Source organism: Nerophis lumbriciformis, linkage group LG07, assembly GCF_033978685.3.
Source record: "Nerophis lumbriciformis linkage group LG07, RoL_Nlum_v2.1, whole genome shotgun sequence".
NCBI classification, from domain to species: domain Eukaryota; kingdom Metazoa; phylum Chordata; class Actinopteri; order Syngnathiformes; family Syngnathidae; genus Nerophis; species Nerophis lumbriciformis.
The window spans coordinates 20692501-20709631 of NC_084554.2; the positions used below are offsets into that span (position 1 = coordinate 20692501).

At 39.5% G+C, this 17131-nt stretch overlaps 1 protein-coding gene across 2 annotated transcripts in view; it reads left to right on the forward strand.

Moving 5' to 3' along the window:
* Nucleotides 1–16602, forward strand: part of LOC133609768 (uncharacterized) — a 94764-nt gene extending 78162 nt beyond the window's left edge. For both annotated transcript variants that reach the window (XM_061965681.2, XM_072913472.1), the window contains 5 exons: nucleotides 1867–1956; nucleotides 4723–4867; nucleotides 5152–5285; nucleotides 5961–6160; nucleotides 12439–16602. In XM_061965681.2, coding sequence (XP_061821665.1) covers nucleotides 1867–1956; nucleotides 4723–4867; nucleotides 5152–5285; nucleotides 5961–6160; nucleotides 12439–13540 — 1671 coding nt within the window. In that variant the 3' untranslated portion in view covers nucleotides 13541–16602. The remainder of the gene's footprint in view (nucleotides 1–1866; nucleotides 1957–4722; nucleotides 4868–5151; nucleotides 5286–5960; nucleotides 6161–12438) is intronic.
* Nucleotides 16603–17131: the final 529 nt, after the last annotated feature.

Below are 17131 nucleotides of genomic sequence, written 5' to 3' on the forward strand. Positions count from 1 at the left end.
CCAATCGTATTCATGGCCACGTCATGCTCTGTTACTGACTAGAATATGACCGATATTTTCCCACTGCATTTCCGGTGGCCCCGTGGCCCGGCGTCCTTAGCTTGCTTGTCTTGGGCTCGAATCCCAGTCACAGTAGAAGTTTTGGTTAGATTTTTTAAGTCACGTTTTAATGATTTTAACATTTTTTGATACGCTAAACTTGTTATATATTTAAAAAAGTGAACTCTTACAAAATCATACTGCTTGTCAAAGATGTTAGATAATACAACACCTCCATGTAAGCTTTAATTATTTATAGGCTGCTGGGATACCTATGATTTCAGCCTTTTAAAGCTTCTATTGGACAACCAATTTTTGACCTTGGTATTTGTCAAATCCTAGTTACAGCCCTGGGGGCAACAGAGCAGTGGCCCAGGACATTAAAAACCTTCTTTCTGAAAAATATGAGCAACGTTCCCTGGCAGGTGCGCGCATACTCAAAATCATATTCCATCTGAACTCTAAGCACATCTAAACACATAACAATGTATTCTCTATAATTTTGCAATGCCACTGTGAGTGACAGGTGACAACAAACGGCCAAAACAGATAACAATGATTGTCAACACTGTTAAATTATTGTAACGTCTGTCGAGACGCTTTGAGGAAGACAGGAATTCAAATTGATGACTTTATTGAGCAAAACTGTTTTTACTCGGCCTTAACCACACAAAAAACATTAGTAAAAATGTATATCTAGCAAGACTGGTAATTTTCTGCCGTACAAACCAGGCTTGAGCCAACTCTTTGTCATCTGTCACATCAACAGCAGCCGCTTGCTCTCTCTCACCTGCACCAACACGAACTCATGGCACTCAGCCACTGATGCCTTTAAGGCCACACAAAAAGTCGGACAACTCCAAGACTATGACTCCCAATCAGATGTGTGCTTATTCTCCTGTCATTTATTAAGAATGTTAATGTATGGATATTAATCATGTTATCAATTTCTAATAATGAGCAACTGACGAAGGTCAGTTAAGTTATCGTGACATGTTCAATGTGGTCTTGTAAAATGTGTTATTAGTGGGACATTTGAATAGCCTAAATACAAAAAAAGTTAAATGTTCAAAGATTTGTTGTTGTTGTTTGTTTTCATAGCAATATAGAATAAAGGACAGCGTAATAGCTGACAACATCCAAGTAAAAAAGGCTATTTAGAATTTGGAACAGTTTTACACTGACTTTCATATCATAACATTTCCTGTGACTGTTGCAGGTGGAGAAAGAGCGTTTAGCAAACTGGAACTAGTTAGGAACTAGTTCAGATCCACAACAAGCCAAGAGAGGCGAATTAGTCTTGCAAGATTCACAATTTACTTATCGCATAATTGGACTTCAAAGACCACATCAGCAAAGCTAACAAAAAGGCGGTGCTTTTTGATGAGACTTACAGTAAACATCCATCCATCCATTTTCTACCGCTTGTACCTATACCTAACAAAGCAATTTAAACTTAAATTGAGATTAGATGAGGCTTGTTGTTGTTGATATTTGTTTTATAACAATGTATTGTATGTGCTCTTTACTGGCACATTTAGTAGAAAATGGATGGATGGATGGAAATTTACCTGTAGGACAAGTGTTAGAAAATGGATGGATGGACTAATCGTAGCCAGGCCGCTTTGTTGTTTTAGTGCTTGATTGTTAAACACAATAAAATACCCACTACCTATTTGTTGAATGGTTAATTGAAATTTTTTTTGAAATCAGAGTAATAACCGTGTATATGTATTTGTTTGTAGTACAAATATAATAAATATGTTTTAACAATGTATATGTATTTGTGTGTAGTACAAACATAGTAAAATTATTATTTGTGTTTAGTCTCTGACAGGATTCGCGTTGGTGGTGAGCAGTGATGGGATGATGTTTTATGCTTCATCAACTATTGTGGACTATCTAGGATTCCATCAGGTAAGTGAACTTTGACCCTACATCATACACAAAATCATATTAATCAGTTTGGATCATACACACTATACCGGGAATTACTTTTGACCACATAGTGGTGTACGCTTTTAGTGTACACTTGTTGCTAGAAAACTGCATTATAGATCTAAAGTACACAGAATGCATGTATTCCAACATGCATCACTCTGGAGGTCACATGACCTTCCTGAAGATAAAGCCAAAAAAAGTTTGTCTTTTTTAAATGTTGGATTTTAGACTCAACAACAAAAACAAAAACATTCCCACAGAACCTTCTTTGTTTGTTTTGAGTTTGTCATGTAATGTTGTGCCCATAATTATAGTTTTAGGAACATTTTATGTCTAATAAACTTCACAGAGCAGCGCCACAACACAAAACTCTCATCCTCTTCTGTGTCTTTGAAGGGCAGCGAAATAATACAAGAAACATAAACAATATTCACTACTTTCATCTGTCTGCTGCAAAACCACACTTTGTATTTTTGGAGGCAGTCGATCAAAAGCATCGCGTGACACAAGTGTGGAAAAAACATGGAGGGAGGAAGAGGAGAAGGTTGAAGAATCTGTCAGAAAAGAAAAGAAATTGATGGAAAAAAAAGGAAGACGACCAGAGCAGTCTGACTCACTCTGTGTGTGTGTGTGTGTGTGTGTGTGTGTGTGTGTGTGTGTGTGTGTGTGTGTGTCTGTGTGCCACAGTGTGTGTGTTCTGCTCTTCGGGAGCTGGTGTCACGCGATGTTTGACAAACACAGCTGCTCTCACTCTTACTGTACTTTTTTTTTTTGTACGTACAAAACTGATTTTGTGTGAAGCGTGACGTAAACGTTCGTTATCTTCCCGCCAAAACAGCATCTGACACATACTGTGCAAATATCTGACCTTAAAAGAAATATGCTTCATAATAATCTACATCCACACAGCAGCAGCATTGCAAATACATGTCTAGTCATCATAGAAATGTTAATATATTTTAACCAATCGGAGGCCGTGAATAATAGCAACCAAGCCTCCATCCATTTAAAGGTACAACACGTCTTATTCCAAATCTCCTAAATCACGACTCAGCATATCTGTCATTTGACCAAATTAGGACAATAACTCTGCTATTAAATATTAAAAATCAAGTGTTTAACTTTCAAATATATTATTGTAATAATGATAGTTATTGTAGTTATCAATGAAGTTATACCATTTTACATTCTATTTATTTATTATCGTATAAGTGTATATTTGCTATAATATTCTAACATAAATTAGATAAAGATAATAATAACAATAATAATTCTAAATCAATGTATTTTTTCATTTTAATTAAATGTAATCTATTTATTTAATAATATGTAATATATTTATATTGTATGTTGTGATTATTTGTTTAATAATTATGATATATGTATTTATTTTTAGCAGCTGTTGTAACATAAAGTTTACAATACTTGATTTACAACATTTAAAGAAATATTTTTTTATTCATGCCAAAACTGTACGATATATGTAAGGTGTATCTAAACGTTTGGACACACAATAATATACAAAAAATACAAATATACATTTGCGATGAGGTGGCGATTTGTCCAGAGTGTACCACGCCTACTGCCTGAATGCAGCTGAGATAGGCTCCAGCACCCCCCGCGATCCCGAGAGGGACAAGCGGTAGAAAATGGATGGATGTATTTATATCATATTTTATTATATTATTATTATTATTATTATTAATATATTATATACTATTATTATTAATTATATTATAAAAATATATTAAAAGTATATTTTATTATTCATTATTATATTAAAATAATATAATACCCCGCCTTCCGCCCGAATGCAGCTGAGATAGGCTCCAGCACCCCCGCAACCCCGAACGGGACAAGCGGTAGAAAATGGATGGATGGATATTAAAATGATATTATTATATAATTACTATTATATTATATATATATATATAGTTATATACATTCATACAATTACAATTTGATATATAAATAACATAATATGAATAATAGTGGTATTCTTTTACATTTAATAAATAAATTGCAAAATGTAAAATGTATCATTATATTATTATATATATTTGTTTGTTATTTAATTTGTATTATTTTTTTGATAATTTAGTATTTATTATCGATAATATATTGATTTAATTAAACTTTTTTGTATTCATATACATTGTGTTTATTGTATCACCTGTCCACACTGTGCTTTTCTCTTATAGAATAGAATAGAATAGAATAGAATAGAATGTACTTTATTGATCCCTGGGGTAAATTCAGCTATTAATTATTAATGTTATTGAATTATAATATTTTCATAATTAGCATTACATTTATGAATTGAATTGACAACAATATTTGTGCTCTTTGCATCTTTATCGCGGCCAAGCTAAATAAGCCAATCTTATTTTACATTCAAATACCAAAATTAATTTGAAAAAGGACTATGCAATAAGGTTGCAATGTTGCACACTTCTTGTTTCTACTGTAAGGATTTTATTAGCAATGGGGAAAAAGACGTTTAAAAAATAATACTTTTATAGTAATAACTCATTTTATTCTGCACACTGATTAGTAGAGCAGGAAGAGAAAAGATCATTGCAAAATAGAGATAGAGCTCAGAATCACAATCAGAGTCCTATATTTTTATATATTCTTATATAGTTACAGATTGATGACATTGTCACACATGCTGAATAATAATAATATTGTTGTTGGCGAGCACAATGACATTGTAAGTACAGTACGATTCCCTGCTTGTAGACGGATGTGATGCACCAGAACGTGTTTGACTACATTCACATTGACGACCGCCAGGAGTTTAGAAGCCAGCTGCACTGGGCCATGTGTCCTCCACAGCACCAGGGGGCAGCAGCGCATCAGGACAGCCAGCTCACTGCAGGCACTGGTGGGTCACTTTTGGCAGAAAATTGAAATTGTTAATCGTAAATTTTAATTGTAGTTGTAAATTGTAATAGTTAATTGTAATTGTAAATTGTAATCGTAAATTGTAATTGTAATTGTAATTGTAATTGTATTGTATTTTGTAATTGTATTGTGCCAACCCACTCATTCAATTCCAGCTGATTTATGACTTTAATGATGTAATTGTGTTTATGTCCATCTTTAACAACTTAATTTGATAATGTGCTGCTTTAAAAGAAAATGCTTACAAGCTGGTTTTGCATTCAGGTGAGGACTTTGCGGCGAGCAGCTTGTTCAACTCTCCAGAGGCGGGCGGCGTTCCTGCAGAGCTGTCTTGCTTCCTCAACAGATGTTTCATAGCGAGGGTCCGATGTCTCTTGGACAGCACATCTGGATTCTTGGTGAGTGACATCGAGTCTGCAAAGTCAACACCAACTTCAAGATGGAGGAGATTTATTGAAACAATATGATGCGTATAATCTACAACATTATTAAAGAGCACACATGATATCAAGGGAGATGTTCGCCTCAGTGAGATCATGATGACAGTTGAAGCACTTGAAGTTAATGTTGATGTTGGTATTATGACCGACGACCTGGGATTGGTCAGCTTTTCATTAGTAGATCATATTTCCACATGCTGTTTTTCTCTCCTGTAAAAGAGAGCTAACTAAAAAGTTCCCGCTTAAGTCGATGTCGACATACAAGTTGACAAGTTGACCACTCATATTATTAGCTTCATCAATATCACTAAGCAGCAACGTACGGTTGGAAGGGGGTTCATATGACCCCATTAGACAAGGTTTACCTGACACATGAAACGTGATACATGATGTAAGGTGTGCACTATCCACTTTACCCACCAGATGGCAGTCTAATGTGGAATATCTAAAAATGTGTTGTGTGGCAATTCCAACTTTGACCACAGCGTTAGTTGCTTCGTTGAGTGGCACATTTAATCATTTTTTAGCAGACTGCATTGCAAAATAATTAGCCCCTCCTCTTCCTCTTGCACGAGATCCACCAAGGAATGAAGGAATGAGACCATATGAATCCTCTCCTGTCTTCTTTTCCAGACGATGCAGTTTCAAGGTCGGCTGAAGTTTCTGCACGGACAGAAAAAGAAGTCAGCCTCCGGTGCGCCGCTTCCTCCTCAGCTGGCTCTCTTCTGCATTGCTGTGCCTCTCCTGCTGCCCTCCATCACCGAAATGAAGATGAAGAACATGCTAATGCGCGGGAAAAACAAAGGAGGCATGGTCACCACACTGGAGCATGGGTAAGTGTCAGTGATGTGCGGTGAGGTTCATGGCTGGTGAGGCACTGACTTCATCACAGTCAGATTTACAAACATATGAACCCTAAAGAGTATCTTATTCACCATTTGATTGGCAGCATTTAACGGGTTATGTTTAAAAGCTCATACCAGCATTCTTCCCTGCTTGGTACTCAGCATCAAGGGTTGGAATTGGGGGTTAAATCACCAAAAATTATTCCCGGGCGCGGCGCCGCTGCTGCCCACTGCTCCCCTCACCTCCCAGGGGGTGATCAAGGGGATGGGTCAAATGCAGAGGACACATTTCATTACACCTAGTGTGTGTGTGACAATCATTGGTACTTTAACTTAACTTTAACTTTACACATACAAACTGTAGCACACAAAAAAGCACATTTAATAAAAAAACCGTTATTATGGTCTTACCTTTACTTATAAATGAAGTCCATGCGCCGCTGTTGTGCTGGATTAATGCACCCCCTGACGGGAGTGTTATATCAACTAAAGCCCTCACTTAAACTTTCCACGTGCAAGATTGAATCTATTTAAAAATGTGTAACCGAGGGTTTATAAATGTCGCCTATACTGTAAGAAACTACAAAATAACAAACACGGATGCTCCAGTTTACACGAGGACCACTTTATTTACCTTCTTTCAAAAACCTCCGCTCCACTCCAACGTGTCATCAATTCCGCTCTTATCGCCTTCAAAATAAGAGCTCAAGGCATATACTGTATAACAGCGCATAACAGAAACTTAACATCACAAAGAGGAAAGCCCATAAAAATAGGTTACAAAAGTTATTTAATAAGAAGCCAAAAAGTGCAAAAACAATAATGTTCGTGTTGGAGGAGTTGTGAATTAGGTACACCTGCAGACTGCAGGTGTACTTAATGTTGTGGCCCTGCAGTCATTCACAACTCCTCCAACACGAACATTATTGTTTTTGCACTTTTTGGCTTCTTATGAAATCCATCCATCCATCCATCCATCCATCTTCTTCCGCTTACCCGAGGTCGGGTCGCGGGGGCAGCAGCTTAAGCAGGGAAGCCCAGACTTCCCTCTCCCCAGCCACTTCGTCCAGCTCCTCCCGGGGGATCCCGAGGCGTTCCCAGGCCAGCCGGGAGAGATAGTCTTCCCAGCGTGTCCTGGGTCTTCCCCGTGGCCTCCTACCGGTCGGACGTGCCCGAAACACCTTCCTAGGGAGGCGTTCGGGTGGCATCCTGACCAGATGCCCGAACCACCTCATCTGGCTCCTCTCGATGTGGAGGAGCAGCGGCTTTACTTTGAGCTCCCCCCGAATGACAGCTTCTCACCCTATCTCTAAGGGAGAGCCCCGCCACTCGGCGGAGGAAACTCATTTCGGCCGCTTGTACCCGTGATCTTGTCCTTTCGGTCATGACCCAAAGCTCATGACCATAGGTGAGGATGGGAACGTAGATCGACCGGTAAATTGAGAGCTTTGCCTTCCGGCTCAGCTCCTTCTTCACCACAACGGATCGATACAGCGTCCGCATTACTGAAGACGCCGCACCGATCCGCCTGTCGATCTCACGATCCACTCTTCCCCCACTCGTGAACAAGACTCCGAGGTACTTGAACTCCTCCACTTGGGGCAAGATCTCCTCCCCAACCCGGAGATGGCACTCCACCCTTTTCCGGGAGAGAACCATGGACTCGGACTTGAAGGTGCTGATTCCCATCCCAGTCGCTTCACACTCGGCTGCGAACCGATCCAGTGAGAGCTGAAGATCTTGGCCGGAGGAAGCCATCAGGACCACATCATCTGCAAATAGCAGAGACCTAATCCTGCAGCCACCAAACCAGATACCCTCAACGCCCTGACTGCGCCTAGAAATTCTGTCTATAAAGGTTATGAACAGAATCGGTGACAAAGGGCAGCCTTGGCGGAGTCCAACCCTCACTGGAAATGTGTCCGACTTACTGCCGGCAATGCGGACCAAGCTCTGACACTGATTATACAGGGAGCGAACTGCCACAATAAGACAGTCCGTTACCCCATACTCTCTGAGCACTCCCCACAGGACTTCCCGGGGTACACGGTCGAATGCCTTCTCCAAGTCCACAAAGCACATGTAGACTGGTTGGGCAAACTCCCATGCACCCTCAAGGACCTTGCCGAGAGTATAGAGCTGGTCCACAGTTCCACGACCAGGACGAAAACCACACTGTTCCTCCTGAATCCGAGGTTCGACTATCCGGCGTAGCCTCCTCTCCAGTACACCTGAATAGACCTTACCGGGAAGGCTGAGGAGTGTGATCCCACGATAGTTGGAACACACCCTCCGGTTCCCCTTCTTAAAGAGAGGAACCACCACCCCGGTCTGCCAATCCAGAGGTACCGCCCCCGATGTCCACGCGATGTTGCAGAGTCTTGTCAACCAAGACAGCCCCACAACATCCAGAGCCTTAAGGAACTCCGATCTCATCTACCCCCGGGGCCTTGCCACCGAGGAGCTTTTTAACTACCTCGGCAACCTCAGCCCCAGAAATAGGAGAGCCCACCACAGATTCCCCAGGCCCTGCTTCCTCATAGGAAGACGTGCTGGTAGGATTGAGGAGGTCTTCGAAGTATTCTCTCCACCGATCCACAACATCCGCAGTCGAGGTCAGCAGAGCACCATCCCCACCATACACGGTGTTGACACTACACTGCTTCCCCTTCCTGAGGCGGCGGATGGTGGTCCAGAATTGCTTCGAAGCCGTCCGGAAATCTTTTTCCATGGCCTCCCCGAACTCCTCCCATGTCCGAGTTTTTGCCTCCACGACCATTGAAGCCGCACACCGCTTGGCCTGTCGGTACCTGTCTGCTGCCTCAGGAGTCCCATGAGCCAAAATAACCCGATAGGACTCCTTCTTCAGCCTGACGGCATCCCTCACCGCCGGCGTCCACCAACGGGTTCTAGGATTACCGCCACGACAGGCACCAACCACTTTGCGGCCACAGCTCCAATCGGCCGCCTCGACAACAGAGGCACGGAACATCGTCCACTCGGACTCAATGTCCAGCGCCTCCCTCGTGACATTTTCAAAGTTCTTCCGGAGGTGGGAATTGAAACTCTCTCTGACAGGAGACTCTGCCAGGCGTTCCCAGCAAACCCTCACAATGCGTTTGGGCCTGCCAGGTCTGTCCGGCATCCTCCCCCACCATCGCAGCCAACTCACCACCAGGTGGTGATCGGTAGAAAGCTCCGCCCCTCTCTTCACCCGAGTGTCCAAAACATGAGACCGCAAATACGATGACACAACTACAAAGTCGATCATGGAACTGCGGCCTAGGGTGTCCTGGTGCCAAGTGCACATATGGACACCCTTATGGTTGAACATGGTGTTTGTTATCGACAATCTGTGACGAGCACAAAAGTCTTTCTTATGAAATAACTTTTTTAAATAGATTCAATCTTGCACGTGGAAAGTTTAAGTGTGGGCTTTAGTTGATATAACACTACCGTCAGGGGGTGCATTCTACGGCGGGGGTGCAGGAGGCAGGATTACTGCAAGCCTCAGCCAGTGCGTCTTTTGCAGCCGTTTTATGTTCGCTCAGCACAAGAAATACGTTACACACATACAGTTGTTGACAAAATACACTGTACATTATATACCTCAGCTAACTAAACTATGGAAATGTATAATATAGTTCATATAGCAATACGGTCTCACTGCACAGCAGGCCAGCAGTTAGCCGAGTCCGCAATCCATGTTGAGGCACAACTGAGTGACGTGCCTCAACTGGCTGCTGTTCACCGCACCGTCTCTTCTCAGTATTTGAACGGCAAATGTGAAAATTCAGCGATTTTAAATAAAAATAATCTAAAACCGGTGAAGTTAAATGGAAAATAACTTTATAGTATAATCACTCGATACATATAACAATTTAATAAATTTTTTTTCTTTTTACATTTTTTTTCTTTCCATGATGGCAGGTGAGGCCCTGCCTCACATGCCTCCAGTGACCGTACGTCACTGGTAAGTGTGTACTATTTCAAATATTATTTCAACTGTACAAAGTGTGTATTAATTCAAATATTATTTCACCTGAATCGGTGTGTATTACTTCGAATATTTAATTTGTACAGAGTGTGTATCATTTCAAGTGTGAGACATTGTGATAGTGATGATGATTGACAGTGATAGATAGTTATAGTAATGGAAAGTGATAGTGAAGGAAAGTGATAGAAAGTGATAAAAAGCGATAATGATAGATAGTGATAGAAAATGATTGTGATAGAAAGTAATAGTGATCGAGAGAGATAGAAAGTGATAGAAAGTGATAAAAATTAATACAAAAGTGATAATGATAGAAAGTGATAGTGATGGAAATTGACTTTGAAAGAAAGTAATAGTGATAGGAAGTGATAGAAAATGATAGTGATAGTGATGGATAGCGATAGTTATAGTGATTGAAAGTGATAGTGATAAAAAGTAATAGTGATATAGTAATAGAAAGTGATAGAGAGTGATAGAAAGTGATGGTGATAGAGAATGATAGTGATACAAAGTGACAGTGATAAAAAGTGATAGTAATAGAAATTGATAGAGATAGAAAGTAATTGTGATATAGTGATATTGATAGAAAATGATAGTGATAGAAATTGATTATGAAATAAATAGTGATATAGTGATAGAAAGTGATAGTGATAGAACCTGATAGAAAACGATAGTGATAGAAATTGATAGTGATGGAAAGTGATAGAAAGTGATAGTGATTGAAAGTGAAAGTGATAGAGATAGAACGTAATAGTGATAGAAAATGATAGAAAGTGCAAGTGATTGAAAGTGATAGTGAAAGAAAGTGATAGTGATAGAAAGTGAAAGTGAGAAAATAATAGTGATATAGTAAGAAAGTGATGAAAGTGATAGAAAGTGATAGAAAACATAACAAGTGATAATGATAGAAAGTGATAGTGATATAAATAGATTGTGAAAGAAAGTAATAGTGATGGAAAGTGATAGTGATTGAAAGTGATATAAAGTGATAGTGATAGAAAGTAATAGTGATATAGTAATAAAAAGTGATAGAACATAATAGTGATTGAAAGTTATAGTGATTGAAAGTGATAGTGTTAGAAAGTGATAGTGATAGAAAGTAATAGTGGTTGATAATGATAGTGATATAGTAATAGAAAATGATAGAGAGTGATAGAGAGTGATGGTGATAGAAAGTGAAAGTGACAAAATAATAGTGATATAGTAATAGAAAGTGATGAAAGTGATAGAAAGTGATAGAAAACATAACAAGTGATAATGATAGAAAGTGATAGTGATAGAAAGTAATAGTGATATAGTAATAGAAAATGTTAGAGAGTGATAGAAAGTGATGGTGATAGAAAATGATAGTGATATAGTAATAGAAAATGATAGAGAGTGATAGAACGTGATGGTGATAGAAAATGATAATGATAAAAAGTGATATTGATAGAAATCGATTGGGATAGAAAGTAATAGTGATATAGTGATAGTAGATATAGTGATAGAAAGTGATAGTGAAAAATAGTTACAGTGATAGAGTAATAGAAAGTGATAGAATGTAATATTTATAGTGATAGAAAGTTCAAGTAAAATAAAGTGATAGTGATAGTATCGCTATAGTCGCAGAAAGTCATAGATAGTGATAGTAATAGATAGTGACAGTGATAGATAGTGATATAAATATAAAGTGATTTTGACAGTGATATCGATAGGAAGTTATTATTACAATATTAGTGATACTGATCAGAATCAGAATCAGCGTTATTGGTCAAGTATGTTTAACTCCTATCTTGATAGCGGTAGTGACAGGAAGTGATATATTCCTCTGGTTTTCTGAGAATATACATTTTGTGTTTTCATAAAATAGTTCACTTTATTATCCAAAGGAGCTGTTGTGATAATTTGGTTGAATGTTTTCACTACTTCCTAATGATACACAATCCAGGTTGATACTTTTATTTTGAAGCTGGACAAGAAGTGAGTGTGTGTATGCTTAAATGTTTTGTAATTTGACACTAGTTATTTTGCTGCTTAACAATACCACATGTCAACACAAAGTCAACATTTTTCACACAAAGTCAACATTTTTCATAGAAATTACGTTTTGACTCCTAAAGTTTATGTTGATATAATTTATGTAAAATTATGTTGACATTGACTTAAGCAGACACATATTTGCAATAAGAAGAAGAGTGTGGACCAAGATTTGATGAATTGATCAACATAAAAGTGACAGACTTCAGTAATTTATCTATTTTGGTTCCCTTTTTCCTTCACTTGTGTCTTGCAGAGAAAGAGGAGAACACCTCCGTAGGCACTCTTTCAGTGGGGGAATGGACGATGTAGCAGACCCTCTTCTCCTGTCTTGTCCGACTCCTGGGGGTACCCAGAGGGGTCACCACACGCCCTGGACCCCGCTCACCAAAGACAACCTCAAGTTCCGTCCTGATGTCTACTATAACCAAGAAGAACCTCTCAATTTCTGCAAGTCGTCCATGTCGTCCCATAAAGGCCTCAGTCCAGGCCTGGGGAACGGTTGGCCTTTGCGTCCCAGTTCTGGGCTCCTCAGGGGTGGTCAGGGCATCGGCTACATCCCAGCTAACCGCCTAAACAAGGCTGGCCAATACGGGAAGCAGTACCGCCTTTCTCCCAGCTGCCACAGCAGCAGGAATGGCGAGGTGTTTGTGTCTAAGCTCTATGGGAACCTCCAGATCCCGGCAGAACCGGACCCCTACTGCGTAGATTTAGTGAAGAGCGAGAGCGGCTATGGCGAATGCTACGACGGCCACCTGATGCCCGAGATGCCAGCCATTAAAGTAGAGCACGACTCGGATTCGGAGAATGGCTGCGACCCTTACGGGCGACCATGGGCAAACCGGGAACCGGACACAATGGACCGTCGCTACGGTAACGGGATATATGACCAGAGCTCGAGCGTCCACCTGAAATCGGAGGCGGATTATTACGACCTGCAGTACTCGCCCTGTCATCGCGGCAAAGCAGCGATCAGCCCACCGTACAACAGTGGAAACTTCCAGAACTACGCGGTTAACAACAGCGGACGCTTGCTGAAATGCGACAAAGATTTGAGCAACAACGACAACGACCAATTCAGCCCTCAGAGACTTTCTCACACTCAATGCAGTAATCAAACAATCAACCTCATCGACTCTCACGTCTACCAGCAAGAGCCTCAAAAGGCTTACATGCACCAGGACTTTAATAAGCACTACGAGTTCAAAGGCCATGGGCTGATCCATTCCATCAAACGAGAGCCCATGGACTCCCCGCCGTGGTCCGAGGGCGGCCACGACATCAACAAGGCCATGACAATTGGTCCGAGGAACGTTATGCCGTGTGTGAAATCAAACCCTTACGTTTATTTGCCCTAAACGTCTTTGAAGTGGTGCACTTCCTGCCCCGTCATCGAGCACACCCAACATGAAGAGTAAAAGTACAAACATTCTTTTTGGATGACAGAACAGGCTCAGGTTCTTGTGTTTGTGTTTGACAATCAAGTGTTAGCTTTTCTAGTCGCTTTGGATTAGTGGACACGAGAGACACCGTTTATTTCCTGTCATGTGTTGGACATTTTAACGTTCTTCACCAATCTAAAACTTGCTATGCAGGTTGAAAAAAATATGAAGATCTACTGGACTTCACTGGAGGGTTTTTGTTTCTCAGCACTTTAACTACCACATTTTAATACTAAATGATAACAATGCTGATGCATCGGGACAATGTTACCTGCTGGATGACCGCTGGAACTACACTCAGTGGATCCTCAGAGGTTTAACACAATCAATCAATCAATCAATCAATCAATCAATCAATCAATCAATCAATCAATCCCTCAGTTCGTCCATCCATCCATGTATCTACTGTATATCTATCTATATAGTTATAATGTACAAACATGATTTTGCAATGGAAATGATGGAAATAAAAATGCAACCTTGTGATACAGTATTAGTGAGGTCTAAAGTTATAATAATGACGTAAATGTAATTACAGTAGAACCCCTTCAAGTTGACACAAGCGTCAACAAAACCGAAAATAATGTAGCTTTATTCGAGTTTATGTCGAGTTTAGCCACCAGTGCTTTCGTAAGCTAAAAATCTAAATAAAACATTGCAATGTTTGTGTTTTTTAGTTGCTGTGTTAGAAACAGGTTAATACTGCCGTGCTTTTTTAAAGCTTAGTTTGCACTGAACAGGAAGTGAGTGTGTGCATGTTTCAAAGGGGACCGATTATGAATTATTTTTTTTACATTCAAAACACTTCCTTGTGGTCTACATAACATGTAATGGTGGTTCTGTGGTCAATATTTTGCATAGATTTTGTTTTACAGAACATCTTCAAGCCACTTTCTGACTGTCTCTTCAGGACATTTTGTAGGCAGTCTTATTTACGTGCCTTCACTTCAACTGCGTCAACTCCCTGTGAGCCATGTAGTAGTTTTTAGACCTTCCATAGGTAGTCTAGTCACAGATATAATTTAGAACAATACGTTGCTTGGAATTAGAAATGGCAACAGCGAAGGATGCATGTGCATACAAAACTCTGTTTTCAATGGGTACTAGGCGCCATTTAGCCTTTCTCAAAGAAAAAATGCCCTAAGCTTGTGTTTTTGTGTAAGAACCGTTCGAATCGCAAGAAGGATAAATGTTCTTCGAGAGGTAATTAAAAAGGGAGGAAGAGTGCAAGATTTGACGAAACGACGAGAAACGCAGCACACTCTCCAGTCCAAGGGAGCACAGTCTAAGAATGCACAAGTTAACATGATCAAAATGTTAAAGGTTTGTTTCTACTTTTAACGGTTATTATTTACCATTTAAGTATTATCTTGATATTATTTGTTTTTCTGAAGCACATGTTTGCTACGAGTGTTTCAAAAAGCATCAAGTCGGCGAGTCTAAATAAAAGAAAGCAAATGTCAGCAAAACCTACGCACGTTTTTAGCAAAGGCAACAATCATAAATGAAGCTTTCCGCACATACACGATGTTGACATCAATAGTTATATTTTGATAAAGACCAGGAAAAACACGCTACCCGTTAACGGCGTGACGCAAAGTTAAATCATTACATGCAACCTTACCAGAGTCTTGATACCAATTCCCTTGACCCAGTCACACACAAAGAAGTTGTAGACCTCCATGTTTTTCCAAGTTTCCATCTGTTTTGTCAGGAGAACAATACTTTGATATGTCTGAGAGCACGACCGAAGTATAATCCTTGATATCACTCGACAAATCTTTTTTTGATAAACGTATAGGGATCTATTCCATTGCATTGTTTGTTTTTTTGCTCAAATCTGCTTTTTGCAGGAAGATTTAAGCCTCTTTTGTACTCAGATAGTTCCGCGCTGCTAGCTGTACAACAGCCATCTTGGCTTGGTTGACCACCACTGGTTTTCACTTCCGAATACAAGCAATTGACTACGGTGTCAGACTACAATGTCGTATTGGTGCAAAAATCTTCGCGTAAACCTCTACCATATAATGGAGATATCCGCTGACGTCACAGGGCAGAAGATGTCAAAGGACAGAGCCAATTCCAATTTGTTTGTAGAAAGCATAAAGGAATGCAATACTATTTTATAAACATCTCCGCAATGCCTCCACGATTTGATTTTGAATTTATGGGACTTATGTGGATCCCAAATGCACAAAATAAGGTACAATCAGGTAAGAAAAGTTGTTTTTTCATAATAGGTCCCATACTTGCCAACCCTCCCGGATTTTCCGGGAGACTCCCGAAATTCAGAGCCTCTCCCGAAAACATCCCGGGACAAATTTTCTCCCAAAAATCTCCCGAAATTCAGGCGGACCTGGAGGCCACGCCCCCTCCACCTCCATGCGGACCTGGAGGGTCCGCATGGAGCAATGTTGTTGTAATATATTGAGTTGGAGGCAATAAACAGGAGAGGTGATGAAGTACGTCTCTTTACTGTAGACTTCAGAACAGACTCAACACACTTGACGTCAGGTGCGCAACACCACGTAAATCGTTGGCCAACCATAAAGTAACCCCAGTACGCTATAGCCAACATTCACCAAGAGATGGCAACAGACAAACATAGATCACTCTATTACATTTATTATACAAACAGTATTTGTACACCTTTAACACAGATTTTTATACTGTCTTCAGAGATTCTGTTTTTTTGGTGGTACTCGAAACCTTGCTGGATATCTGCGGATCACTGGTGGGGATTTTGTTGTGGGTGATCTGGGTTCTGATGATGGCAACTCAGCAGCCCTTGAATCTGGTTCAATGATGTGACTAGTTTGTGTCTGACTCACTGATGGTCCTGATGATGGAACTGAAACAGCACTGTCCAGTTGTACTGATGGCACATTTTCTGCAACTGGTGGAGACAAGATAACTGGCAGTCTCTCCATGTTTTCTCGCCATGGTAACATGTGATCCACATGCACTGTGTGCTGTCTCTGTCCCTCTTGATATATATATATATATATATATATATGTATCTATATATATATATATATATATATATACATATATATATATATATATATATAGATAGATATATATATATATATATATATATATATATATATAAGTATTTCTTATATATATATATATATAAGAAAATACTTGACTTTCAGTGAATTCCAGCTATATATATATATATATATAGTGTATATATATATATATGTATATATATATATATATATATATATATATATATATATACATATATATATATATATACATATATATATATATATATATATATATATATATATATATATATATATATATATATATATATATATATACATATATATATATATATGTCTTAATAAGGTTATCCAAAAAATAGTGCTCGATACTGTAGTAGAGCGCAATATATGTATGTGTGGGGAAAAAAAATCACAAGACTATTTCATCTCTACAGGCCTGTTTCATGAGGGGGGTGCCCTCAATCGTCAGGAGATTTTAATGGGAGCATTC